The sequence below is a fragment of the Opisthocomus hoazin genome, chromosome 3, assembly GCF_030867145.1.
Source record: "Opisthocomus hoazin isolate bOpiHoa1 chromosome 3, bOpiHoa1.hap1, whole genome shotgun sequence".
NCBI classification, from domain to species: Eukaryota; Metazoa; Chordata; class Aves; order Opisthocomiformes; family Opisthocomidae; genus Opisthocomus; species Opisthocomus hoazin.
The window spans coordinates 58,965,700-58,993,109 of NC_134416.1; the positions used below are offsets into that span (position 1 = coordinate 58,965,700).

General features: G+C 39.3%; 1 protein-coding gene across 11 annotated transcripts in view; it reads left to right on the forward strand.

Moving 5' to 3' along the window:
- The window catches only part of PTPRM (protein tyrosine phosphatase receptor type M), a 499,856-nt gene that overhangs the window by 112,852 nt on the left and 359,594 nt on the right, over positions 1 to 27,410 (forward strand). For all 11 annotated transcript variants that reach the window (XM_075416445.1, XM_075416446.1, XM_075416448.1 and 8 more), the window contains exon 2: positions 8,512 to 8,634. In XM_075416445.1, the coding sequence (XP_075272560.1) occupies positions 8,512 to 8,634 (123 nt within the window). The remainder of the gene's footprint in view (positions 1 to 8,511; positions 8,635 to 27,410) is intronic.

Genomic DNA, 27,410 nt, shown 5'->3' on the forward strand with positions numbered 1-27,410 from the left:
GCAGTTTTTCAAAACAGAGGTGTCTTTTCAAGTCCTTTAAGAGTTACTGCATGTTAACTTGTCAAAAGAACATATACCCAATTGCTACCTTCTGTATATTTACAGCAATATGTACGTCTGTTTGCCACCCTCCCAGTATGTCCTTACTAGTCTTCATTTCGAGTAAATGGGGAAAAGAACCCCCACCTCTCCCACATCTCTCTTCTGTAACATCTGCTTTCTTTGCCAGCCAAGATGATTGAATGCTTTTATGCATTTAATAAAGGGGTTTTGTGCACTCCTGGGTGGTAGCTATAAAAATAAATTAAGTGAATCCTATGATATAAACTGTATGAAAGAGGTGTTCAGTTGCATTTTTGTTTTTTCTCAGGAGGCTCATTCTACTGCCAGAATATCTTTTAAATTTTTAATTCTATTTTAAGTATGTGAAAAGAAGGTTCCTTTTGTTAGTTATTTGTAGGTCAGAGCTTTATGCTGAAACTTTTCAGGCAGTTTATGCAAGAGACTTTTGCGTTTTGAAGCATGGTTTTGTCGTGTATTTGGGATAAACAAGATACAAAACATATGGGAAATCTGCCTTTTATTTATTCATTTTTGTAGTGGTTTTGACCACAGTCCAGAATTTTGACAGGTTGAGTCAGCTCCAAAAGTCGTGTACATCACTGATCTCCCTTTTGCAACTGATATGCCCAGTGCGATCTTTTTAATAAGCTCTGTACATCTGTAGGTTAAATATGTGTTACAAATTTGACTTCTAGTAGTTCTTGAGAAGTCACTCCAAAGTACTTATCATTTGGAGATTTTTTTTTTTTCTTATAAGGCTTTCTTTCAAGAGAGTGATCATGACAGTGTTTATTACATTTATAAAGTGAATTCCCTCATCTGGAACTCCATTTAAGCATGAAATTAATGATTAAAAAGATAAAAGGTTATGTATACAAAACCAAATGAAAAGTAAAAAAACCCCAAATCAAAAAAGCACACAAACCACCAAAAACCCCCCAACCACTAAAATTTATCCGTAGCAGCTGTTTGTACAAGGAATGTATCTTTTAGTATTGACTTGTGTTGGACTAGAAGATCAGCTTGTAGTTTTAACACCCAGCACGATATCCTTCCCTATTACTAAAGCATAAAATCCAAATGGCTTTTGCAAATATGTTTGTTTTAATAGTACCTTTCAAAATAGGGTTTCGTAAATACATTTCTACATAATCCATACTTACTTTGTTTGATTGAACACTCAAATATGTCTTTTGGTAGACGTGTTCTAATTAATGACAACTGCAGCAGGGATATAATTTATGTATATAAGCATACGTATGCACTTGCCCATATAATCCATGTCATACATTAAGAAAAGCTATCACTAATGCTACAAAATCAAACACCCTGGCATTAAAAAAATGCCAGAATATTTGCTCACGGACTGTTAATGTGCACTCGTTTTTCCACAGGCCTTGTAAATATTGACTGATACAAAAAGGACACAAATGTATGGAAGTTATTTGCTTACATGAGATGTGTGATACTTATTTTAGGAGCCCTTATTCCATGTCTTGTCTTTTATCCTTGGTGTGTGGTGTCCGTTCCTATGTCTTGCTGTCTAAAAGGAGTTCAGATGCACGTTCTGAGAGGAAGCTGCTGCTTTTTTTCAGGCATTGTTGCTAGAGTCCAGGAACCCAAATCTGGAATTATTCTCAGTATCTATTAGGCAAGTGTAGCTTTTTAGAAAACATTTCATTTGCCTAAATGTGGGCTGGTTTCCACGGGAAGTTAGAACTGACAGACAAATCTTCCATAAAATTAAACTTTTCTACAGTGTCCTGTGTCACCAAAACTGAAATGTTTTTGAAGACATTTGTGTTGATTCAGTTTCTGTCAGGTAAGTAGAGGGAAAACAGAGAGAACAACTGTAAATGTTTTATGAACATGTGGTGAGCTTTTGAAGTCTCATATATAACAGCTTTAAATGTTTATCCAAAACGATTTTTTTTCTGTATACTGTCATCAGCTGCGATACTGCTGGAATTTGGTCTGTGAATTTGGAACTCTCTAACATTCTTATGCCACCTCTCCCACATATCTTAGCACAATTTTATATCGTTTTCTATCTGTTATTCTCCTTCACAGACAGAATTAATATCTGGCCTTTCTTAGTTGCAAAATACATCCTTTTACCTAACCATCTTCACTCTGGCTCATGAGATTTTTATAGATATTTCTTCCATCCTCCACCTTTTTCAGAACCCTTTCTGAGCACAGATGCAATCGGAGAAGTTCTTTAGTTGTAAAATCTGTTTCCTCTTGCTCTTCTTCCTCATCCCCACGCATATGCAGACTTGACAAAATGTAGATACTATTTTAAATTAGATCGACGTTATGCAGCACATGGTTTTTCAGATTCCCTGACCAGTAATCTAGGTTACAGTATTATTTTACAGCTCTGAATGCTCGCCTCTATTATAAATCAAAAACTTGGTATATTTTGAGAGAAATTAAATGTTCTATTTTAAAGCAGACTACCCACTGTAGAAAGCTCACTTGTAAAACCTGGATAAGAATTTTTGGTGCATTTATGTCACTGCAGATGCGTGGCAGCTCTGCACACACTTTGAAGGCACGCAGAGAAAGAAGAGTTTCTTTTGCTAGCTGGCCCTCCACTATCATGTCTGGAAAGTCCTTTCAACGTGTGATGCTGTAACACCTTTGAAAGGGCAGGTGGAGCCTTTGTTTGCTGAGAATCCACACACAAAGCAGAATCCAGGGAGGCCAGTGTGTCCAGTTTGTAGTACCTTCTTTAAAACGTCCATTTATGTAGCTGTAGTTAGTTCACTTGAAGCTTTATTGGCTGAACCATTTATTGACTTCAGAGAGGTGGACAGTTTTGCATTAGACATTTTTTGTCATCACCCTGTTTCTAATAAGAGTTACACAGCAGATCCAACCTGTTGTATGGCTTTAGATAGGGCATTTTATTTTTTTTATGTTAAAAATGGTCCATTGATTCTCACTTTTGCTTTCTCTGTTAGCCAGTTTATAGTTGAGAATAGCTTTTTGCTTTCCATTTTATGACTTCTTACATGCCCTCAAAGGAGTAGTTGTTTATTCTCTAATTTGATGGTTTGTCAGTTTAGAAGCTCAGGATGCTAATGCTATGTTTCTGAGGTCATTTTCTAATTGTGGTCAGAGTGCCTAGGTGGGATGATTACCCTGAAACCTAAAACTTTAAAAATGTGAAAGGAAGCACGAGGCAGCACGGTAACACTGCCTGAGCAGCGACCTTTGGGGTTGAAAGCTGACTCATTCACAGTCCAGTCAAGCGTAACAATTGCAGTTTGTTGCAGTTTTCCGTTATTCCACTTTTCATTTGCTTTGGTATGTTGTCCAGGTGATGTGCTTGTTGGTTCCATTGCTGTTGGATGCAGGGATGTTCACGAGGACAGGAGGGAATGCAGCTGGCTGAGGCATGGTGTATTCTTGGTTTGGGCGGAGGCTTCTTTTTTTTTTTTTTTTAGAGACAGAAAAGATCCCTTGCCTAATAAGAGATTAATCTTTTATTGCATTATCAAAGGCCCCAATACCACGTGTGATCTAGATACCCAGCTTTCAGATCAGATATCAAAACCTTTTTTTCTGTTTCAAAGAATGGCTACGTTGTACTTACAGTTAATCAACATAAATACATTTCCAGTATGAAACTGAAAATACAGAATTTAGAATATTTTTAAAATTAAATAAAGAAGAATACTAATAAAATGTGGGATTCAGTAAACTAATCTTCTGTGTTCACGTATTCTGCAACAGAATTCATGGTACTATGGCAGACCAGAAACCATGTGTTTTATCCCAAAGCAGAGCCCTTGTATCAGCTCTAGTATGCACATAATGTTTCCTGCCAATTCTAGCACTGATATGCACAAGCATTACAAGTTTTAGCACTTGTACATTTGGCATCAGATTTTTGATAGAAAGTACATCTTGATCTAAGATCTTTGCAGTATATAAGACTAACAAAAATAGAGCAATGTCCAGCGTAACTTGAACTTTTTTCTGTGTTAGTTTTTGTCACTTAGTTGATTTTGTCTTCTATTATCCTATCTTTTGATAAGGTATTCTTAGAGAATACTTCATAAAAGATGTCGTACTTGTAGTCTGTAACACACAGAATACTTTGAATAAAACTTTATTCACATTACGAAAAATACAGTGTATTCTTTATCCCATTTACTTTAATTGGATGCTTTCATCTTAAATTATATTCCTTGTTTAAGCTCATAAATTTTTCAAGATATAAAGTAATTTAACGAAATAAAAATAGAAACATGCAGAAAGGACTACATTTGGACAATTGCGTAGTTATATTGAACTGGATTCATGATGGCTAAATGGATAATTGCAGTTGAAAGAACTGTAGGCTGTAATAGACTGTGTTGCATCTTGCACGTTTGTCAATTCAGTTCCTCTTAGGAATCCAAAAATATCTGTAAAAGGTAACGTAAGCCAAAGAATCTTAATGGGATATGTATCTCCTGTTTTACTTATAAATATTTCAGTCAGCACAGAATTCGTCCTTTAAAGTATAGTTTGGCTGTCTAAAGTGTAATGCTAGTATAACAGGCAGGGAAATTGTTTTGCTTGATTAAACTACATAGCAGACAATATGTATTTTGATTGTTATTATAAATGCTAACAGCAAAAATGGGCAGAATTTCTCAACTGTGCTAGTTCATTATAAATAATTGCCTATCTTGGCAGTGGCTCATGTTTCAAAACAGTGCAATGAGGAAAGATATTAAAGACCACTGATAATTTTGCAGATGTTACTAGCCCTTGTTGTTATCATATGTCAATAACTTTTTATGAGGTGGAAACCTTATACAGTAAGATCATCGTGGCTAGAAATTAGGTGAAGTGCTGCAGAAGAAGGCAGGAGGGCTTGACTAGATACAAATGTAGGGTTTTGTCAAATGTCATGACTCGTTTCTAAAGAACTTAGCGGAGAAGGACTTAGGGGTACTGGTCGATGAAAAGCTGGACACGAGCCACCAATGTATGCTCACAGTCCAGAAAGCCAACTGTATCCTGGGCTGCACCAAGAGAAGCGTGGCCAGCAGGCTGAGGGAGGTGATTCTACCCCTCTTCTCTGCTCTGGCGAGACCCCACCTGGAGTCCTGCGTCCAGCTCTGGAGCCCGCAGCACAGGAAAGACATGGACCTGTTGGAGTGGGGCCTGAGGAGGGCCACAAAAATGGTCTGAGGCCTGGAGCATCTCTCCCATGAGGAAAGGCTGAGAGAGTTGGGACTGTTCAGCCTGGAAAAAGAGAAGGCTGCGGGGAGACCTTATAGCAGCCTTCCAATACCTGAAGTGGGCCTATAGGAAAGATGGGGAGGGAATCTTTTTAACAAGGCCTGTTGTGACAGGAGAAGGAGTAATGGCTTTAAACTGAGGGAGGGTAGATTTAGACTAGATATAAGGAAGACATTTTTTACCGTAAGGGCGGTGAAACACTGGACCCAGGTGCCCAGAGAGGTGGTGGAGGCCCCATCCCTGGAAACATTCAAGGCCAGATTGGACGGGGCTCTGAGCAACCTGGTCTAGTTGAAGATGTCCCTGATTACTGGAGGGGGGGGGGGGGCTAGATGACCTCTAAAGGTCCCTTCCAACCCAAAGCATTCTATAATTCTAACTTCATCTTATTTATAATACAGTTAGCTATGAGGATCAGAACTTTGGGGAGCAGGCATAAGCCATTAGGACTGTCAGTGACTCTCGATTTACAGTAATTTTTACTTGGCTAATATGGCTAAGATTTTTTTTGTTGTTGTTCCAGTAAGATTTTCTGTGTTATTCTTAGTTCAGTCTATAAACTTGCCTATACTTCCTACACCTATATATGCTATGTATGCTATTTTACTCTTCAAAAGTCTTTCCAAGAAGTCATGGCTGTGCAAAGCCTTCTTTAGCATTCATCTCCTCCTTTGTGACTGGCTGTGGAAAGCAACATGGTTCAGCATCTGTGCTGTCAAAGATCTTATGGATGCTGCTCAGTTCTCTGGATAGGTGGTTGGACAGTTTGATCACTCGTAGTAATACTTGCTACGGTTTGGATATTAGTTGTGGGTGGAAGTGACTTGGGAGTGGCAGGAGTTCAAAAGTTCCTTTTAGGCTCTTCCTATAGCAGATGTGACGATGAGATACCCATTTTGAGGAATTTACAAGATAGTAAATTCACAAAGGTTTGTAGGATGTAAATAGCAAAGAGAAAAGAAAAAAAAAAGTGAAATCCTGACAGAATGATTCAGCTATAGACTCGCAAGAGAAATGAAGAAAAACAAGCAGTGAGAAACAGTCCTGTGTTGACAGACAAATGGTCTAGACAAGTAGGACTGTCATTCTATTTATCCACGTTTTTGACATCTTCCTAACTAGTGAGAAAGGGAGAAGCCTTTACTAACCGTCTGGAATCACAAACTCTTGCTTTTTTTCAAGTATTGGACATTTTGCAGCACTTGGCTGTACTTCTGGGTTTGAGCGAAAAAACACCTTAAACTTTTCTGTGTCTTCTTATCACTAGAATACGTGAGGTATGGGAACTATTCTGTACATTCATTAGTCCTGCATTTGAGTTGCAAACCCTGATTTATGCCAGGTTTTATTTGGGTGTGTATTTTTTGCCAAGCTTGACTATGTTGCATGCTGCATAACTTGATATTTAAATTTATGTCCTAGTATCATTTGCAGTACTTTTACAAAGAAACTACCTTTTGCTTCACCTGTGGTTTGGTTTTATATTTTTTATAAAAAAAGCACAATAGGTGTAAATGGCTGCCTAGTTTTCTAAGCCTTTCCACTGGAAATGTTGCAGATCTTATTTGATGTACTTTATACAAATCTCTTGTATTTCTGAATTTATTTAACTTTAGGAGAGAGATAATTTGTTGTTATCACTGAGGTGAAATATTAGAGTTTGGAGTTGCAAGTTCTTTAATGGGTTTTCTGTTCCCACTGGGTTATCTAATTGAATTTTGTGCATTGAAAATTGTAGAGAAAGATGCAATGTCCAGAGGTGCCAATTTCCCTGATACACCTAGAGCTAATGAAGACTTCCTATAGAAAGATATTTTAGGACAGAGAACAGTATAGAATGACCTGTATCCAAGGGCAGGGCAAACGTGATATGTCTGTAAAGACCAATGACACTGTAAGAGAACAAAAAAAAAGAAATTATTTGGTGATTGCATATAAAATTAATTTCTTTCTTGCAAAGTGCTTGTCATGAATCTCAAATATAATTTGGGATGGGCTATTAGGAAGGTTGGGCTTCAATTAGTTAAAGTTTGTCAAGGATAATGAAATTTTGTCTTCTATTATCCTACTGTTTGATAAGGTATTCTGTAATGCCATTTATAATGTTCTAGGAAAATTTAGATTTTTAAAGTGTTACATAAAGCTAGATTTTGTCTGTTTCCTGTTTTAATACAGCTTGGCAAAGCTAAGCCTGCAGTGCCTATGGACAGATAGCAAAGATGATGAATGGCCCAAAAGTTTAGTTTTGTTTGAACAGCTGCAGAATTTACTGCATACTTTCATATGGGCCGAAATATCCATGACTAGGGTTATATTTGTTTTCCCAAATAGGAAAGATGTCATTCTTCACTGGAGTGAAACATCAGAGATCAAAGAGAACAGAATTTTGTAACCCTGTGTTAGTCTCCTGTTAGAACAGTATGATGTAAAAAAGCTGGAAAGTTTCCTCTGTACCAAAAGGAAAAAACAAACGTTTTCCGTTTTCTTGTGGATAATGTTAGATTCCATTCTTCTGAATTTGTGACATTAGGGTTTTCCCTGCCCCAGCCTGGGATAGTGTGAGCTTTTATAACATGTTATTCTTTCCTAAATTAGAAGAGAATGTGAAGAAGAGAGGCGATAATACAGTTTTCTTTCAGAGAATCTGAGGCTGTGCATAGACTGGCTTTTTGAGACAGTTGTGCTGTGTTGTAGCAGAGGCGCTGAACCCGCAAACATGCAGGCTGGTACCTGTTTGCAGCACAGCACACCTGAGAGCATCTAGGCCTTCCCTTACTTGGAAACCAAGATACAGGAGTTGGAGCTGATGTTCCCAAACTTACAGTTTTCTTCTAAAATGCAGGTTCTCAGGCTTGGAATAGTTTATTTTTCCTGAAGAATGCTAATCATTCAATCTTTTGATGTTCTGAGTTTTATTGCTTTTTAGTTTGCTGGTTTGTGTTTCATACCTGATGATTGTGTTGTAGGAGAAAATTCGCCTGCATTTGTAAATCTGCTCTTTTACCCTTGCAATTTTGTTTTCTAGACAAGGAGATTTTATGCCCTGTCAGAAAGAGTAAGAAGTGTATAATGATTTGTATTAAAAGACATTTAAAAAATACATAGCCTGCACTGAATCGTGTCGCAGTTGTTAGGATTGGAGATTCATAATCTGTTATCTGCACTCCTTGTTTAATTTTTATCTTTGCGTTTATTTTACAGGATGCTGTACTTTCGATGAGCCTCTGAGTTCCTGTGGCTATAGTCAGTCAGATGATGATGATCTTAACTGGGATCAGGTGAATGCACCGATAAAGCCCTCCTCAGGTCAAGGAATGCCATCTGGTTGGTCTTCTATTTTGCTTTGTTTCTCTTTGACATTAGCTTATGTGTATATTCAGAATTTTTTGACAGTACTGTTGTTAGAATGCTGCTTTGTCTAAGTCTGTCTGTTAATTGCAAGACTCAGATCTTCCAAGTGATTTTTGTGAGGGATATTTTCCAAATCAAAGGTTTTCTTTTGTTGTGTGGGCAACATGAACGTTAGAAAGTAGAAATAGAAACTTGGTGTCATCAGGGAGGGCAGAAAGAAAACAGAATGATGGCATGAAAATGAATATAAAGTAGTACTAGAAACAGGCAGACAGGACTACTCGGGAAGACTCAAAGGAAGAGGGAACAGTAAGAGATAAAACAAAGATGGCCTTAGGCATTTTCATTGAAAGGCATATTAATCAAAATCTGTTCTGAAAAGAAGTGGAGAGTGAAAAAGAGGTGAGAGAAAAACAAGAGGAGAGGTATCCCAAAACAAAGGACCTCAGTGATATAAGACAGTTGTGATACTATTATTTAATCTACTTTATGCACTGCACGCAGTTGGACCTAATTCCATAGCAACAACCCTTGCATTCTGTCGAACTATAAACTTACTCTGGTAATACAGTCGTTCCTTTACCACTTCACCCACACAAATACGTAAAATCTGGCCATTGGTTTTAAAATATTCACTAGCTTAAAATTTATCTTTTTGCATGTTTATATGTAGGCATGCTATATGTTGCCCCAGTGTACTGATCTCCATCTCCTGGGGGATGATTGCCTGCAGCCCAGCTCGGCATCTTCTTTGACTTTTAAAGACTGAGCTTCCTGTCGCTATTGTCGCCTAAAAGTGGCCAAAACAAAAAGACAAATTTGTGAAGTCACTGGTTGTAGCATCACGGGACTTCTTCTGCATTACCTCATAATTTAGTATAAATATATACAGAATGTTTAAAAACATTGCAGATGGATATGCTGGTGTTTCATATCGATTTCAATTATTTCTCTAAAGCACCCGTAATGTACTGCGGTGTTTGTGTAAAATCTCTTTAATAGTTGTCCTTCCTAAGAAAATGTTCCTCTGTTGTTTCTGGGTAATCAGCAGATAAATGGTGTGAATCTTCAGAAATGACCATAAAAAGTCAACGTATGCACTCATCACTAGTGCACTAATAAATACTCTAAAGTATGATATGCACTGATCAGCCATAGATACCATTCACTTGTAAAAATGTTCTCAGCAGTCTTCACTGGAGATTTATCAGTGTTTCCATGTGTTGTGGACAACATTTTACTGAGACTGATGGTTGAACTTAAGTGCCTTTTCCATCACCACTTGGTTTCCTCTGGCAAAGTGAGGACTCCCGACTTCAAGATGTGCCTGAGTCCAGCGCTCGGATGGTCGTGCAAGATCATCGTCCCAGATAAAGGAGGTTCTTGCAGATTCCTTTTTAAACTGGCTCTTGTTCAATGGTCTTGGCACACGCTACTAAAAATTTTCTGGACTGTGTCATTAGTACTTAATACTGTTTCTTAAGTTGGAGCTAACGCACATAGTTTATCAGTCATCTTGGCTTGCAGTACAAGCTGTACATTCTTTTTCTCAGTCATGCCACTGGAAATTATCTTTCTATTCCAAATTTCATTCATTACTCTTCCCATTTGGATTTTGTGTAAGTGATTGTCAGTGTATGTCTTTCAGTCATCTTGGCAGATGGAAAAGGTTCAAATCTGTGTTCTTTTCTGTGATGACCATAGACTTGAAGATTTTTTTCTTTTGTTTTATTTTCCCAGAGGCAAGGGTCCAGACTAAGTAGGGATTGGTATTTTTATGGAGGGAAAATGATATCTATGTAATTTTATTTATCAGATGTCATATGACTTGTTTCTTATTTGTCTTCCTGTCTTTTTATCAGAAGACTAAAATAATGTTCTGGTGATCAAGTAAAGAGATATTAAATTTGAAAATAAATTATGTTTAGAGTTCAGGGAGTTTTATTTCTGCCCATAAAGGAATGAAATATGTTTTGGGAGCCTTGGGTCAGAATATGAAAGAGTTAGTCGGAGCAGGGTTGTGGATACTGGTGCCTTAAAAGGTCAAAAACCCCTTTGAGAAGGAAACAAATGCTCATTTTTTGCAAACGAGAAGCAGTGTGTCTAAGAGCACGATTCCGTCAAGTGGTATCTAATTTTTCCTCATGGTGTCATCTAGACAGTTCTTTCCTCTTCTTGTTCAAATCATCATCTTAATGATTTTAATTAGTTTTCAGTTAGCCTTAGCCAGAGAGTTATGGGATACACTTAAAGAATTATTTCATGTAGTTTATCAGAAGTTTCTAAGCTGCATATTTTAGAAAAAATAACTTCAGATGGTAATGAACAGAACATCTTAGATTAATGGTTTGTGGGGAATTCTTGGCTTAAAAGCAAAACGCTTTATGCAACAATGTTGTAATACTAGACTGAAACAAGGACTCTCAGTTCAGCAGTCCCTTGTCAGTAGTAACAAATTAATGCACATAACATTCCTAATTTCAAGCAATGTGCTCCAGTGAGTGAGTTGATGTCAATATATAATATTTTGTATAATTTGGTGGCAGTCGGGGGAAGCCCACTAGTTACAGCATTTGATTTATTTTAATCCACATGAGACTGCTGAGAGCATAGCTGTACTTCAGATAGATAAATGTTTTGGCTTGGTATGTTATTTCAGTGGGACAAAAGAAATGTCATATAATATTCATGCATATGTGTGCACGCATTAGTGTGCACCTACATATTTATGTATTAGTCAACATTAAGAGCTCTTTGTGAGATCTAGTTTTAGATGAAAACTGGTAAATTGTATCAAAGATAATAATACAAAGTTTCTATAAGTGTTCCTTACAGTGGATTTTAATCCTTGTTGGATTGTTACAGTAGTAGCAAAATGTTGTCATTGATACTGAAGTAAGTAGAGTGCTAGTGCTCTAATTTTCTTCATAAATGTAAGCATGACCTTCAATGAGTCAGTGCTAATCTGAAATTGTGTTAAACAGACCCAAAAAGCAGTGACATATATACAATTCTGTATATATTTGTATGGATTCTGGTACAAGACTGTATGTTTGTAACAGTGTTCAAAATTACAGTTATAGAAACACGTCATTATTAAAGCCATCTTACATTGCCCTATAGAACAGTTACAGCAGTTTGATATTAATGTGTTTATGTAATACTAATTTACAGTTATAGCTAACTGTAAACCCTCTAGCTGTAGTCCAGTAAAGATGTCTTCAGAAAAATATGCCCGAACAGTGGATGACTGGCAATGTATTGGCAGTGGGATGGGGGGCTGCAACAGTGGCTACTGTGAGAAGAGACCAGGGGCTGCCCCGTGCTGGGCGCATCCCATTCCAACTGGCCCCAGTGCACCCACCACAGGGTACAGCTGTGCCCCTTAGCAAGTCTGGTGGCATCTGTGGGACAGCGTGTTTAAGAAAGTGTGAAAAACGCTGGGCAGCAGCTTTGAGAGAAACAGCCCTGCTGCAGACACCGAGGGCAGAGAAGAAGGAGGGGGAGGAGGTACTCCAGGCACCGGAGCAGAGATTCCCCTGCAGCCCGTGGAGAGACCTGCATTTCTCATCTGATTTTTGGTTGATCTCCCAGATCTTGATTTCTTTCTCTGGCCTATGCTTGCCCTTCTCTTGCTCCATGGTCGTGTTTATGCGCACGTCCCATCCAATTTGTTGTGGCCTGTCAGCGTTTTGGCGTTGTGGTGTTCCCACAGAGTATTCTGGTACGTTACATTAAAACTCAGATCTGTTGCTTATTCTGAGATGTTCATAGATCAATGCAGGCTGAGTGTGCGGGACTGCTGTGGCAAAGCTGTTTCTCTGACACCTGGCAGTGTATCCTAGAAGGGAAGAACAGAAGAAAAGAGAGCAACAGAGGTTCTGGCTGGATTAAAGGGGAGTGGCAAGGTATGAGTTGAAGAATGAATGTATGTGGAAATATATATATGAACACATATATGTGTTTATTGATTGAGAACGGCTGGCATACAGACAGCAGGGAAGAGAAGAGAATGCAGGGTCAGAGCTCTGAAACAGTCCGTTAGGTAGGATCTGGAGTAGTCTGAGGAATGAGCAGGGTAAGTGTTGAGAAAACTCAGATGAGTAAAAAACCAAACCAAAACAGAGAAGTATGTGAACTTCAGATCAAAACAGAATTTTAGAGATATTTGAGTGCATTGTGTTAGTTTGTATACTGCTACAGTGAGTCTTGTCACTGACTGATGCGATTAGAATTTTACAGATTACTGTAAGAAATGCAGATGTTGTCCAGAGTCTGCTCTATTTGTCATTGCTGGATGTCATTTCTGTTCATGTTTTGTTACAGAACACTGTGTTCAGTTGTGTAAAATTTTTCTACAGTGTTTCACAGTTCCAGTTGATTTCTAAAAAACAGTAGCATCATTTTTCTTCAATGCAGCGGTTGGTTTGGTATCACTGAAGGGATTTCACTGCATTTGCAATGAGTCACTGACACGAACCTTTCATTCACTTTAAAATAGTTAAAAATCAATTATATAAATCAAATCATCACAGGCTGCCATTCAATTAATTGAAAGGATGTTCTCAGCCATTAAGACTTCTGTGTTTAATACAGTGCTGGTCAAAACCAGGTTGAGGATTCTCTTTGTGCTATTTGAGGTGATAATATATGATTGTCATGGCTACATGTAATGTTTTGAATGGCCTACTATGGGTATTCGTATCCTGAATATCTAGTGTTGCTTAAAGTTTAGCAATGTCTATGCAGTGTCTATAGAAAATATATATAATGCTTTTACTATTTATTGTTTAAAATGGCCTTTTGATACCTAGTTAGTAGACATGCATAGCTAACGGATACTCCATAAACCAAGATACTGATTTAAAGGAGTATTTAGTGTTATAGAATGTGAAGTAGTTGTGTGAAAAATTTACATTATTGTTTAATTGTGTGTAGAAGAATTATGATCTCTTTTTAAAAGACAGATAAACTTGAAGTGATCGGTTGGCAAGACTATATTGTCTTACCATGTAAAGTTCTAATACTTTGTCTTTCCATTGTGACTAATATTTTATCCTTAAGTATATTTTAGCACTGCATTGTGTTTGTATTCTGTGTTGGCAGGGATGCTTTTCTTCTATTTACATTCATATAGAGGAGAATTAAATATGTTTCTTATTCAGTGCTGTTTCTCCCAGATTATTTTAAATAGCTGCATTTTTTTAAATTCATTAGAATGCTATCCAGAGATAATGTAAATTACTATCAACTTGTTCACTGTGTTCAAGTTACATTTTTTTCATGGAATTTTCTAGACCTGGAACACTAGCATTTTTAGCATTTTGTTGCACATCCAGGTAAGAGCTGCAGGTATTAAGGGCATGCCTCATTTGCAAGCAGCTCCAGCTTGTGTTGACACATTCAAGCCAGTTTCCAATTAACTGCGTAAGCTAATATCAGTTGCTGCTAATATGGAGCAACCTGGAGCTCAGCCCGGGCAAACCACCTGAGTATGGACCCAGCTAGCTTTGTGCTGCCATGGCTACAGTGCAGGCACTACAGGGGTTAGCTGCTTAAAAAACATACCTAAAGACTTGGTAAGTAGTGCACTTAACAGGTTTGTTCAACAGCCGAAATAATCCCACCATCTATGTCTGAGGTATTGCTTGTTATGATAACTTGGAGGAATCCTGCGGTCATTTTTGTAGCTTCTGACCTGACTTAAGATTTTAGCACCTGGCACAAATACTGGGTTTATTAAAAATACTGAGCATCCAGTATTCTTGCAGAGGGAAGTAAAAGATTAATCAGCATCAGAATCTCTGATTCTGCGTCACTGACATACAATGTTCCTAGCTTGCTTTGTAGGCAGCTGGGCAGGTTAGTTGAATGTATTTTGCCTACATGCCTAATAGTTTTCAGACAAAATGGTGGGGTTAGTTAAGCTTTTGTTGTAGATGTTCTCTGCGTATGACTTTATACTTTTTTCTTCTTTTGTAGAACGCAGTATTTTGAATAGAAATAGTGTGGTTCATGAGGTAATGTCCAACGTAGATGACTGACTTTCAAACTTTCATTTGAAGCAACGGGCTTTCTTTAATATTTATAACTGTAACGTGCCGGGAGGAGAATAACAGTTGTCCTGTTTTCGTAGGCATTGCAGCAGCCCTCGATGTTTCAGTTCAAAATCACAGGACATGCTGCAACTCGTGGGAGTGAGTGGGAGACACTACATTGGAATACACCAATAGTTGTCAAAGATTTGTTGAAGATGTTTGACTGGAAAGTGATGATATGATAAATTATGACTGCTTCAATGTTTGAGGAGCTCTCCTCTTCCGTAAAAGTCAGACAGAGGCTATATGAAATGTCTGGGAATTCATTTCTCATTAAACCAGAGCATTCTCAAAGCAACCTGGAAGATAGAGTTGACTGCTGAGGGTATTCCTGTGTAACACCATGTAGTGCCATACAGTGCTAAGCAAGCCCTCTAGCCTAACTCATTTACCTTGCTGCAATTACACGTTTCCTGCTGAGGTTATATATAACACCTGCCATAATATATGCTGAGAAGCAGCTAATATAATAAGCTAGACGTTGGAGCTGGGTTTGGAATGGGTTTCTTGACAAAAATGTTGAGGATTAGAAAGTTTTACTGTTACACATTAGAAACCCAGTCTCCCTCCCATCTTCCACCCATAGTACCAGACACTATTCTGCTGGTTCAGTGCATCAGAATCTTGTTTCAGATTTCCCTCCTAAATTAAAAGTTAGAAGTACACTGAGTAACTGGGTTTTTGTTTGTGTGTTTGTTTTCCCTCCCTGGAGTGTTCATGAGGAGGTCTTTGGGTGAGATGGGAGAATCCCAACAGGAGGGAGGGGAAGGGCTTCATGGTGTCCCTGCTCGCTGCGGGGGGGTTGGACTAGATGACTTCTAGGGGTCCCTTCCGACCCAAAACTTTCTATGATTTAAAGCCAGTAAATAATGATTCAAGTATTTTGTCAGGGACTCAGGACAGCTACCTTTGCATTCCCTTCTGGTGAATGGGGTTTTTTCAGCTGGAATATTGGTGTGGAAAAGAAAAATTCAGGGACTTCTGGTGGAGGCTCTTGGTTCAGAAAAGACCACACAGAGTGTAAATCTTCTTTCCTCGGGATATGCCTGAGACATGTAAATGTACCTCAGGAAGCTTTAATCTGGGTAGTTTGGGTCCCCGTAGTAATAGAAATGAAGCAGCTCATGCTTTAGCGTAGGGTTCTGCAGATACTCACTCAGTGCAGAAGGCTATGTTACTGTACCTTCCCTGCCATGGGTAACTTACTGAAACCACTGCAGTTTCTGCTCCAGTTTCAGTAGATTTGTGTTCAGTACCAATACCATTTTTCTATCGCTAGTATAGCAAGCGGGGCAGAAGACCAGGCTGGCTGAATAGGGAGTTCCTCGTGGAGCTCAAGAGGAGGAAGGAACTGTGTGATCTCAGGAAGCGAGGTCCGGCTTCGCAGGAAGAGTACGGAGCTGTAATTCCTTTATGCAGGGAGAAGACGCAAAAAGCGAAAGCTCAGTTAGAGTTGAAACTGGCCAGTGTTGTTTCAGATAGCAAGAAGGTCTTTTTTAAGTATATTCATAGCAAGAGGAGATCTAAAGAAAACATTGGATCAATACTTGTTGAAGATGGTAATCTGACTAACAGGCATGAAGAAAAAGCGGAAGCGTTCAATGCGGTTTTTTGCCTCAGTCTTTAATAATACTGATAGACCTTGGGCTGCCTGGTCCCCTGAGTCAGAGGACCACCAGTGTGGGAACAGTGACTTTCCATTGGTGGACACTGGAATTGTAAGGGGCCAGCTGTATCAGCTGGATGTTCACAAGTCCATGGGGCCTGATGGGATTCATCCCACAGTTCTGAAGGAGCTAGTGGATGTTATGGCAGGACCTCTCAGTCATCTGCCAAAGGTCTTGGGAGTCTAAGAAGGTTCCTGCTGACTGGAAGCTAGCTAGCGTTCTTCCAGCCTGCAAAAAGGGCAAAAGGGAGGAACCAGGGAACTACAGACCTGTTAGTCTAACCTCAGTTCCTGGGAAGATTATTGAGAGGAGATTATACTGGGTACTGCTGAAAGGCATTTAAAGAATAATGCAATCATCTGGCACAGTCATCATGGGTTCACAAAGGGAAGGTCCTCTTTAACTCATTTGATATCCTTCTATGAGAAGGTCATCCATCTAGTAGTGGGTGAAGGGAAGGCGGTGGATGTATTTTTTCTGCATTTTAGTAAGGCTTTTGATATGTCCCTCACAGCATCCTTCTGGACAAGTTGTCTGACTGTGGGGTGATCAGGTTCACAGTGCGCTGGGTGAACAACGAGCTGAAGGGCAGAGCTCAAAGGGCTGTGGTGAACGGGGCTACATCTGGCTGGCGACCGGTCACCAGTGAGCCATGTTCCTCAGGGCTCAGTCCTAGGGCCAGTTCTGTTCAATATATTTATCAACAATCTGGATGCGGGAGTTGAATGCACCGTTAGCAAGTTTGCTGGTGATACCAAACTGGGAGGTGCTGTTGACTCTCTTGAGGGACAGGAGGCTTTGCAGAGGGATCTGGATAGATTGGAGCACTGAGCAATGATTAATGGGATGAAATTTGACAAGTCCAAATGCCGGATTCTGCACCTAGGACAGAGTAACGCTGGGAGCAAGTATACCCTGGGAGAGGCGTGGCTGGAGAGCAGCCCTGCAGAGAGGGACCTGGGGGTGCCAGTTGGCAGCAGTCTTCGTATGAGCCATCAGCGTGCCCTGGCAGCCCTGAGGGCAAACCACACCCTGGGGTGCATCAAACCCAGCCAGACCAGCCGGTCAGGAGAGGGGATCATCCCGATGGATTCAGCGCTGGTGCGGCATCACCTCGAGCGCTGGGTGCAGTTCTGAGCCCCACAGTTTAAGGAGGTGAAGGCACTTGAACATGTCTGGAGGAGGGCAACAAAGCTGGTGCAAGAGCTGGAGGGAATGTCCTGCAACAAGCGGCTGAGGTCTCTGGGCTTGTCTAGTTATGGGAAAAGGAGGCCGAGGGGCGACCTCATTGCTCCCTGCAGCTTCCTGAGAAGGGGACGTGGAGAGGGAGGTGCTGAGCTCTTCTCCCTGGGATCCAGTGACAGGACGGGTGGGAATGGTTCAGAGCTGTGCCAGGGGAAGTTCAGACTGGACATGAGGAAGCATTTCTTTACTGAGAGGGTGGTCAAACCCTGGCACAGGCTTTCTGGAGAGGTGCTCGATGCCCCAAGCCTGTCAGTGTTGGAGAGGTGTTTGGACAATGCCCTTAACAACATGCTTTGACTTTTGGTCTGACCTGAAGTGGTCAGGCAGTTGGACTAGACGGTCGTTGTAGGTCCCTTCAACTGAAATAGTCTGTTCTGTTCTGTTCTGTTTTATTCTGTCTTGTGCTTGCTTGCCTGGCTATTTTCTGTTATTGCAGAATGAAAATACTTAGCTAGTTTGAGAAAAGCTGTGACCAATAAAAAACTTGTGAGGACCGTGAATAAACAGTGAGTCTTAAAATGCTCCTTTATGAGCTCCACTCGCTGCATTGCAAGATCAGGAGGAAGGAGAATAATCAGAGTACTCCTAAACAAGCTTTTTCTTGTTTAGTAATTAATGTACTGGAAAAAAAGCCTCTTAATTTCTTGCAGTCTTCAGGGCTTTTCTTTCAGTCTCATGCTTATCCCATTAGATTTCTTCTCATCCATCCTGCCCTTTAGAAACTAATAAAGAGTGGATCAAAACGTTTCCTTGCATCTACAGGCTTTAAAGTGTGTAACATGACTGCCTACATCAGTTATTTCCTGAATTAGAAGTTTATCTTTTAAGACAATTCCTCTATACAACGGAATCATAGTCATAGTCACAGTTAAAATGCCAGTGAGCTGGAGGTGGACTCTATCACTCCTCTGTAGGAGCACAAGCATTATGAGTCCTCAGGGAATCATTTTTTTGGCATATTATTTTAAGGCTTTTTGCTGAAATTAAAAGAGGGAATTCTTGTCTCAATTAGATTTATGGGAGATTTTTTCATCCCTTCTTGCAGTATTTAATTTGTTGGCAGGTATTGATGACTAATAGTATGTTGTTAACAGCTTGAGCTGTGACTATAGTAAGAGTGGCCAAAAAGTCATTGATTTGAGTGATTTGAGGCAGAGGTCATTAAACGCTGCATCAGAAAGCTATTTGGCAAACCTGTCATTCATGGAGTACTTGTTGTTTGGGTTGAGTTTGAAATTACTCTGAAGTATAACACAGTGATAAAGCAATGATTTCTTCCTCATCGGTGTCAGAAACCAGGCCCTTACTCTAACTGAGCCAAGATTTTCATCACAGTTTAAGAACATTGTATTTTTAGCATCTCCCTTTGTCTTCCTTCTTTTATCAGAGAGCTATGTGATTTAAATTACTTCGTTAACCTTAATCAAGCCTTGTAGGAAATACTCTATGTAATATTTTAAAATCTAATACACAGTAGAAGTGTACTGGAAAATGTCTAAAATTTTGCTTAGTGTGAAGTTTCTCCACTTAGCGTGTGGGCATAAGCAATGTTTTTTCAAGAAAAATAATTGGTTCAGCCAAAAGCGAAACATTTAGGAGACTCTGTATAGCCACCTAGAACTTCCGCTTCTAGTGCGGCGTCAGGTGTCTCCAGATGTCTACACTTTCTGAGCATCTGCTCCCAAGTTGAGGGTAGTCATGTGGCAGTATGTCTGGTAGCAAACGTGGCTGTAGAGCTAGGTTAGTACAGAAGCAACATGGATGGATTGCGTTTTGTATTGTATTTAGGTCCTCTTTATTTGAAGCAATCGGATTTCCCAACATATCAGGCATGGTCTTAATTCCCTTGTATATGTTTGCAGAACTCGGAGTCAGAGAAGAAGCAATTAAAAGGCTTTTATGAATTACATGAGCTGAATTAAAGAGCTCAATACTTTTGTTCTCAGTGTTAAAGCAATATGGTTATTTCCCTCACCAGCTGAAATAATACATTCTTCATCTAGAAGTCACAACATTTCTAATCAACTGCATTTCAGTATCACAAAGGAAAAAAAATACTGTCTGGACTTCATTGAAAATTTAATGATGTACACAGCCATTTAATTCTGAGGAAACAGGTGCAGGTAATTATCCAAGTCATAATGTTGCAGCAGCTAATAACATAAAATATTTGTGATAATTGTATGCAAGCAGTTGATCACAGTTCTGTGCTTCTCACATGATACAGATTTGAAAAGCGCTTTTCAATACATACATATTCATATTAGAACATGGAAGCTACAGATGCACTTTGCACTTTTCTCACCAGTAACTTCATACACTATGATTTTGTATTAAGTTCAAATAGGATTGTATTATTACTTAACGTTTTACTATTTCATTTTTCCCCTACCTTAGAGGGGAGGAATGCCCTTCTGCCAAATTTGGGTTTCTGATTTCCCCATGCTCTTACAGTCTTTACCTCTCCTAGGTGTCACAGTCAACTCTCGAGTCGTTCTGGCTTCTGCTGGAGCATGACTGGGCAGGATATACTTCACAGTTCATTGGTTGCTGTTGTGGCATTTGGCTCTGCCCAACACCCCAAACACTTCCAGGTCAGAAAAAGGTGACAGTGAGACCTAAACTCAGAAAGGCACGTAGAAACCCACAGTAGGATAAGAGTGACATCAAGGTGCACAAATTCAAAACAGTGATGGTGGAAACTCCTCGATAGAGTTACGGAGTGGAACATTGTTGCCTGTTCCTGGAAGCACCTAAGAGGTGTGTAAGTCATGCTGTAATGAAGGGGAGTTCTCCAAGTGTCTGGTACGTATGCGGCTGGGCATTGTGGTGCCTGCCTGAACTCAGGAGTCGGATGTTCTTCCCGGAATGTCTGCCTTCTGCAATTGCACAAGAAATATATCAAACATGTAGTGACAATGGGATGATCCTTAATGTATTCCCTTACTTCTCGTGTGTTGAGAGCCAGAAAAGAAAGAAAGGAGGGGAACTGGGAATTTGCTAAAGAAAATGTTTCTTTTATGCAAGACCTGTGTGATCAGACCTTTGCTCAAAGGAGGAAAACAGTAGGTGAAGAGAAGCAGGTCCCTGGTCCAGTCTTTTTTATCTCTACAGTGTTTTAGCAGTTTTCAGTTAATAGGAATCAATGCTAGTTACTGTTTGAATGGCAGACAGCACTGACCCTGTGGTTCTTGCATCTTGGGAAAGGAATCCTACCACTGTATTGCTACTTAAAAGGGTGGGGTGGTGTTGTGATCCCTTATGAGTGGTATCCCAAGAAGGAACTAAAGAGAGGAAAGGCTTTCGGAGGAGAATTCTGGACTGTTCTGTATCCTAGATAGGGAAGGGTGCTTTTCTAGAAGCTGGCAGGGTACCTGAAGAGAAGGATGTAAAACTTGCTGGTTTCCTTATTAAGCATCCACACATCAAATTAAATGCCTTTGGATGGTCCAGGGTGGGTTGATGAGGGTCCTGTTCTGAGGAGATCAGTGAGATATTGTGCACCTGCTCTTGAGCTAGTGCCTATAGGAACTGATTAATCCAAAAAGCACCGTGCAGGACAGCGTGAAGATGCTACCTGAGTTCTGGAAGCATATCATGTAGCAGCACTAGCAATGATTACGTGCCTGAAGCAACAAAACTTCGCATTCTAGAGTAGATTGGTCAGCAGTAGCATCCAAGTTCTCTTCATGAGTGCACGATGTGTTATGTGAAATTTAAGGCAGCCTGAGACCCTGAAATTTTGAGTGGAATAAATTGACGTGGTGTGTATAAAGACATGTAGTATCTTTTAGCAATGACATTTAGGTGTTACATGTGCTGTGGTGTTTTTCTTGCCATGTTTAATTTTAGTGTGTGGCACATTCGTGAAGGCAGAAAATTGGAGAAATGTCAATTCAGGCATTTTACTTAACGCTGTTTGCAAAACTTAAGCAGCTTTGCTGAGTGCATGGCAGATTCTTTTTTTTTCTGCTTTTTAGTGTAGCAGTAGCAACAATTATATAATTAGTAAGAAGTTTATTATTAGTTTAGTTACAGCAAGGAAAAGCTGTATTTTGCAAGGGCATATTATAGTGCCTGTTTGATTTAAATTACCCATGCTAATTGTTGTATGGTGTCTACATCCAGCTGTACTTTTAAGTTAACATTAAGTATTAAAAACAGTCATTTTACCTCCTGTGCAAGTTTATAAGGAAGTAAAGTTCATTTTAAAAAGAGTTTAAAAAAAAAGGGAAAAAGAAAAAACCCTTGGAATACACACCTTGGATGTGATTTGTATTCTCCAGTGAAGTCAATCGTTAGGATTTCTACATATATAAAATGGATTTATATTGGGCATAGTCTTCACAGCTGCACAGCACCAGCAGGATGACAATGTTGCTCTGATGTTACACATCTATGTCAATTAACGTTGTCCAGCTTCCCCTCTAGTTTCATCATTCTCTTCTCTTCCTCCTCGTCAAGCTTGTACCTGTGGGAAATGCCTCCAACTGTTATTTGACATTCTCTGTAGTGTTAAGGGTCAGGTTAGATGCATCCTTTTCTATCAAGTTATTCCCCTTTGTAGGTGGTGGGCATCATTTTCACTAAACAACAGTGATGTTCTGACTCAACAGCAAATGGGTCATAAACATTTTTCTCTGAAGTGGGTTATTTCTGAAATCTGAAATCTATAATTTTTATGATCTACTGAAAAATATTTAGCAGTGCACATGTGAAATTACCCAGACAAATAAAAAGTTTTGTGGGTTTGTTTCCCATTAATGAATTTGCCTTTAAAGTTCCAGGAAAGAGCTCCTATGAGATCTTTTGTTTACCTGTATTACTGTTTTTCAAATGAAAATAATCTTTTGGAAAAGCTAGTTCTTCACCTGTAATATGGAAATAAAAATTGATACTGCAGTGATGCTTCAGTGACTAGAGTGCTGCTATTTATCTTTTGTGTTTGGCAAATAGAGCCTATCCTGTGTAAGGGAATATAGAAAATCCTCTGGTGTAATCTCAGGTTGTCTGCTTTCTTTCACTGGTGAATTTTTATTCATATTGAGAAGAAAAGTGTTTGAAATTATGTAACCTGAGGCCACTATTTTGTGTGCTAATAGGTGGGCTGTTTTTATGTTGAAGCTGTACGTTTCCTTTATTTTGCCATTTAAGAGCTTTTCAATACTATTGCAAGTGTAAAGCCTAACTGAAGTCCTAATTTTTGCACTACATTTGTTAAATGACAGATCTTTGTAATGAAAGCAAAACTTAATTGCCGAAATTTATTCATTTGTGTTACTTCGAGAGTCTGGCATTTTGTTACTTCAAGATTCTGTTCTCATTCCTATTCTGTAGAGTTCATGTGTCATAATACTTCTTGCAAGAATACATTTATTGGCAAGAATTTCATTCTTGCTTCCTTCTGCTTTAAGCTCAGTATGTGTATGAGATTCTGTGGTTAGGAAGTCTTCATAACACGCCTCTAAATTCTGCTGAATCCGCTAGCCACAGACTTTACGTTTTGCATCAGCTGTCGTGTTTGTTATTGTGTGCCAAATTTGTCTCTTTGCTACATCTAACTTCAGATGTTTTTTCTAAGCATTATTATTTTTCATGGATTCATTTCCCAACTGTAGCTTTGTTGGTGTACTGCATTTTAGCATATCAATGATGTGGAGTCTAGGGAAGCATAGACTGTCAAATTCCCTAAAGGATTCTGGGATATCCTTTTTTACTTAATAGTTTCCTGAGCTTTGCTTTGCCTATTAAAATGTGTTCCTTTGTGTTTTTCTTCATTTAAAGAAAATTTGATGGAACATTTGAAGATAGGTCTAAAAAAGCACACGCATTAATATTTATGGCTGCACGTATTCTGACTCCAGAAGACCCGACTAGCAATTGGATATAATTGCATTGATGACTTTCAGTACATCTGCTGAGCCACAGGATATTCTGAGAAAGTTAGTTGCCTTTACTTTGAAATGAACACATGAAGAGATTGGGTTTCACCTGGCTTCCACACACACAGATGCATTACTTACATTCAAGATAAATGATGTTACAGTCTGCTTTTTTTTTGAGGCATTCTTTAGTACTTAATACAAAGCTTCGTAACACATTCTTCTTCCCGTGTGAAGGTTAAATTGTGAAAAAGCATGTTTTTAGAAACTGATACTGTTTTTTCTGCAATTTTGAGGTTGCTAATTAAGTGCAAATAGCAGAAGATGACACCAAGTTTTGCCCTCATCTAATATTCTTTGTCTACAATTCTAAAGTTTGTTATACAAGACGTGTTAATTATAGCACAGTAATTAAAAGTATAATTACTGTTTTTCTTTGTTCAGTACTTTCTTTCTTGTGGTATCAAAAAGCATTTTGCCTCAAATATTCTCATGGTCTTTTAAAAGAGCCAAATCTCATTTTAAATTTTAAAGTGTCTTTTTGGAAGAGAAATGTTTTGTTATAATAAGACATAATTTCCTGATGAAAGTTGTGAGGACAGCATACTTAGGACTTAAGCAACATGCTGATTTTTAGTAATGCATTGTATCCCACTAGGAGCTGAAGCTGATTACAGTTATCCTGTCCATCACTGCCATTGAATTCACCCAGACCTCATTTTCTTATGCTAGGCTAGATACATGCAAATACTCACAGCTAAAGTTGTGATGGACTGTATTTTGTGAGTATAAGTTGCTTGTAATTCAAAATAATGATAAACTTTTAAGAAGATAACACCATAAAATAATTTTTCTCTGTCAGTCTTTGCTCTCCCATTCTCTTACTACTCCTCCCTCTGCCTTCACATCCTTTTTCAGTAACAACAAAGAGTAGCATATTCTGTATAGTTATTTTACCTTAATTTGGAGGATTATATTTATTGCTCTTGTATCAAGGAGACATAAGTGTAGTTTTACTTGGCAGTTCCAAATGGTTTGTAAGGATCCCTGAAATATTTTTACTCTGAGACTTGGACGGGAATGTACTTCTTAATTTTATTCAGGTTCCTTTGGGAGAAGAGAAAGATTTTTTGGTTTTTGTTTCTTTACAAGGAACACACTACATGTCTTAATATTCTGTGCACTGAGACAGCAGCACTTTCCGAATATATGTATTCGTTCTGGTCAATGAGACTGGAATATTATATGTTTCTTTAAAAAACAGCAACAAAAACCCTGAAATCCCAGTAAACCAAAACCATTCCAGTCTTTGAAACAATAAATAAACTACTTACATATAAAGAAGTGTATAACGAAGTAGCATAATATTTAAATATTGATGTGTTAAATATAGAACACATACTAGATGTTATCACACAAATTAATAAAGCAAAAAAGTCAAGGCAAGAGAGTTGTGTGTACCATATGGCTGCATAATGTTTTAGTAGGCTTTGTCACTAAGCTGGGAGCGTTAGCTTCTCTGCCTCTCTGAAACTTCTTTTTCCGACTACTAGAGGTCAGGAAAAGACCAGCATGGAGTCTGGATTGTCTCAGGTCAGCCTGCTGTGGGGTTCATAGCCCCTATGTTCAATGTCCTTCCTTTTACCACAGGCAAGATGCCAGCTGCTGGAATAGGCTGACATCAGATCCAACATAGTATTGCCGCAGCTGAGGGTCCTGCAGCTCCCTCTGTATTTTGCTGTACTTCCAAACAGAGAGAGCAGAGAAGCTGAAATATTGCTCAGACTTAGAGCGCAAAGGCAGGTTCCCCTTGGAGTTTAAGCCTTCTTAATTAACTACATCATATTGTAAAACAAAACTTTGTTTAAGGATTCAGGAAACTTTTAAATGACCAAATCGGCTTTTTCTTAAACCTTGAAGTGTAAGAAATTGCATTGGAAGCAAGATACTTTCAGCACATATACAGAGTTAGATTGGCTGGGGGAAAGAACAAATACTAGAGATACATCTGGAAAAGGGGTGCTTGGAAAAAAAGTGCTGGAAGAATTACGTACTCATTTTGTGGTCTTGTGGTAGGTACTGGGTTGGTTTTGTCGGTGTCAGGCCAACTCCTTATTTTTCTGTTTTGCTAAGCAGTCTGTCCATCAATAATCAGCCTTGAAGTCTAGTTCAGGACACCGTCCAATTAATATATGTTGTCCCTTGTTATCGTCTCATGGGAGGTAGAAGAATCCGTGCTAGATAAGCAGATGAAAAACATGTTGTGGTCTAAGCGGAGCAAGTCAATAGAATCAGTAGTCAGAATAAATGATAGCTGTTGGAACATAATTTGGAGGGCAAGAGAAGTTTCAAAAATAAAACATCCAATAGGACGTTGGAAGACTGTATGTTAACATTAATTCAAGTCTAATCCATATTAAAATTGTCAGAGAAAATTTTCTTGGTATTTTCCAGCAGTTTCTTTTTTACGAAAGCAATATAAATTTAAAATGAGGCCTTCCTGGGTTCTGTCAAATGAATCCACCTTCCTAATCCTGAATTACCTTTCTTCAGCATTTTGAAACTGAGTGGAATAGCACCTGGTTTTAGAAGCCTTTCAAGATCACCCTGTGCTTTCAGCTCCTATTTTCTTGTACTATGAGATCATCCTTAGAAAGAAATGCAACGGGCCACACAGCTGCTATTTTCTGTTTTGGAGGTAGATCGTATCTGTTCATTCCAGTCAGTCTTCTTAGTCTATCATTAGCATGAGACAAAAATAATCTAAGGAATGGAACACCTGTCCTGTGAAGAAAGGCTGAAAGAATTGGGGTTCTTCAGCCTGGAGAAGAGAAGGCTCCAGGGAGACCTTGTAGCAGCCTTCCAGTACTTAAAGGGCACTTGTAAGAAAGATGGGGACAGCCTTTTTAGAAGGGTTGGTAGTGATAGGACAAGTGGTAATGGTTTTACACTAAAAGAGAGTATATTTAGACTGGATATAAGGAAGAAATTCTTTACAGTGAGGGTGGTGAAACACTGGAACAGGTTGCCCAGAGAGGCAGTGGAGGCCCCATCCCTGGAAACATTCAAGGTTGGGTTGGATGGGGCTCTGAGCAACCTGATCCAGTTGAAGATGTCCCTGCTTACTGCAGAGTGGGTGGGCTTGATGACCTCTAAAGGTCCCTTCCAACCCAAACTGTTCTATGATCTAGGAGGGCCATAGTGGTTTTGCTTAAGGTAGATGAAGGAACAGAGGCTGTCAGGGTAGGGACAGATTTCTTGCATCCGTCTCCTCACTTAAATTCATGAAGAAGTGTTGCTCTAGCTGTTACACAGAAAATGTTTAAAATGTGATGGAAGCGTTTAACTTTGCTGTAACTACTTTTGCAGAAGACTTCAAACAATAGCTCTTCCGTGAGTGCTATCTTGAGTAACAAATGTGATACTTTAAAGGTCACTGTTGCTTAGGATTTCATTTCTTACTGAAGTTTGTACAACTGGAGAGGAAGTACATACATTGTTATTTCCTGTGGATGGGCTGAGATTAAGTCTGATTTTTAGGCAGTAGTTTTACACGTGTTTGTATTAACTCGATCAATGCCTTCCTTCCCCCAGTGTGGAGCAGCAAAGGTTGGCTGCTTCTTAAGGAAGGGGGCTTTTGGGAGCCAAGGGTGACCCTGTCACCAGCTCTGCCCTTGCAGGTGGGGCGCAGTCCCACAGCATCTAAATGCAGCTGGCAGAGCCAGTAACAGGAGTAAAGTTCTACTGGTGGGATCCAAGGAAAGCTCCACATCCGGGGTCCAACTAGGGGCTCTGGGCAGGATGCAGAGAAGAAGGGGCTAGAGCCAGGGCTGGAGACAGGCACTCCTCCAGCATCC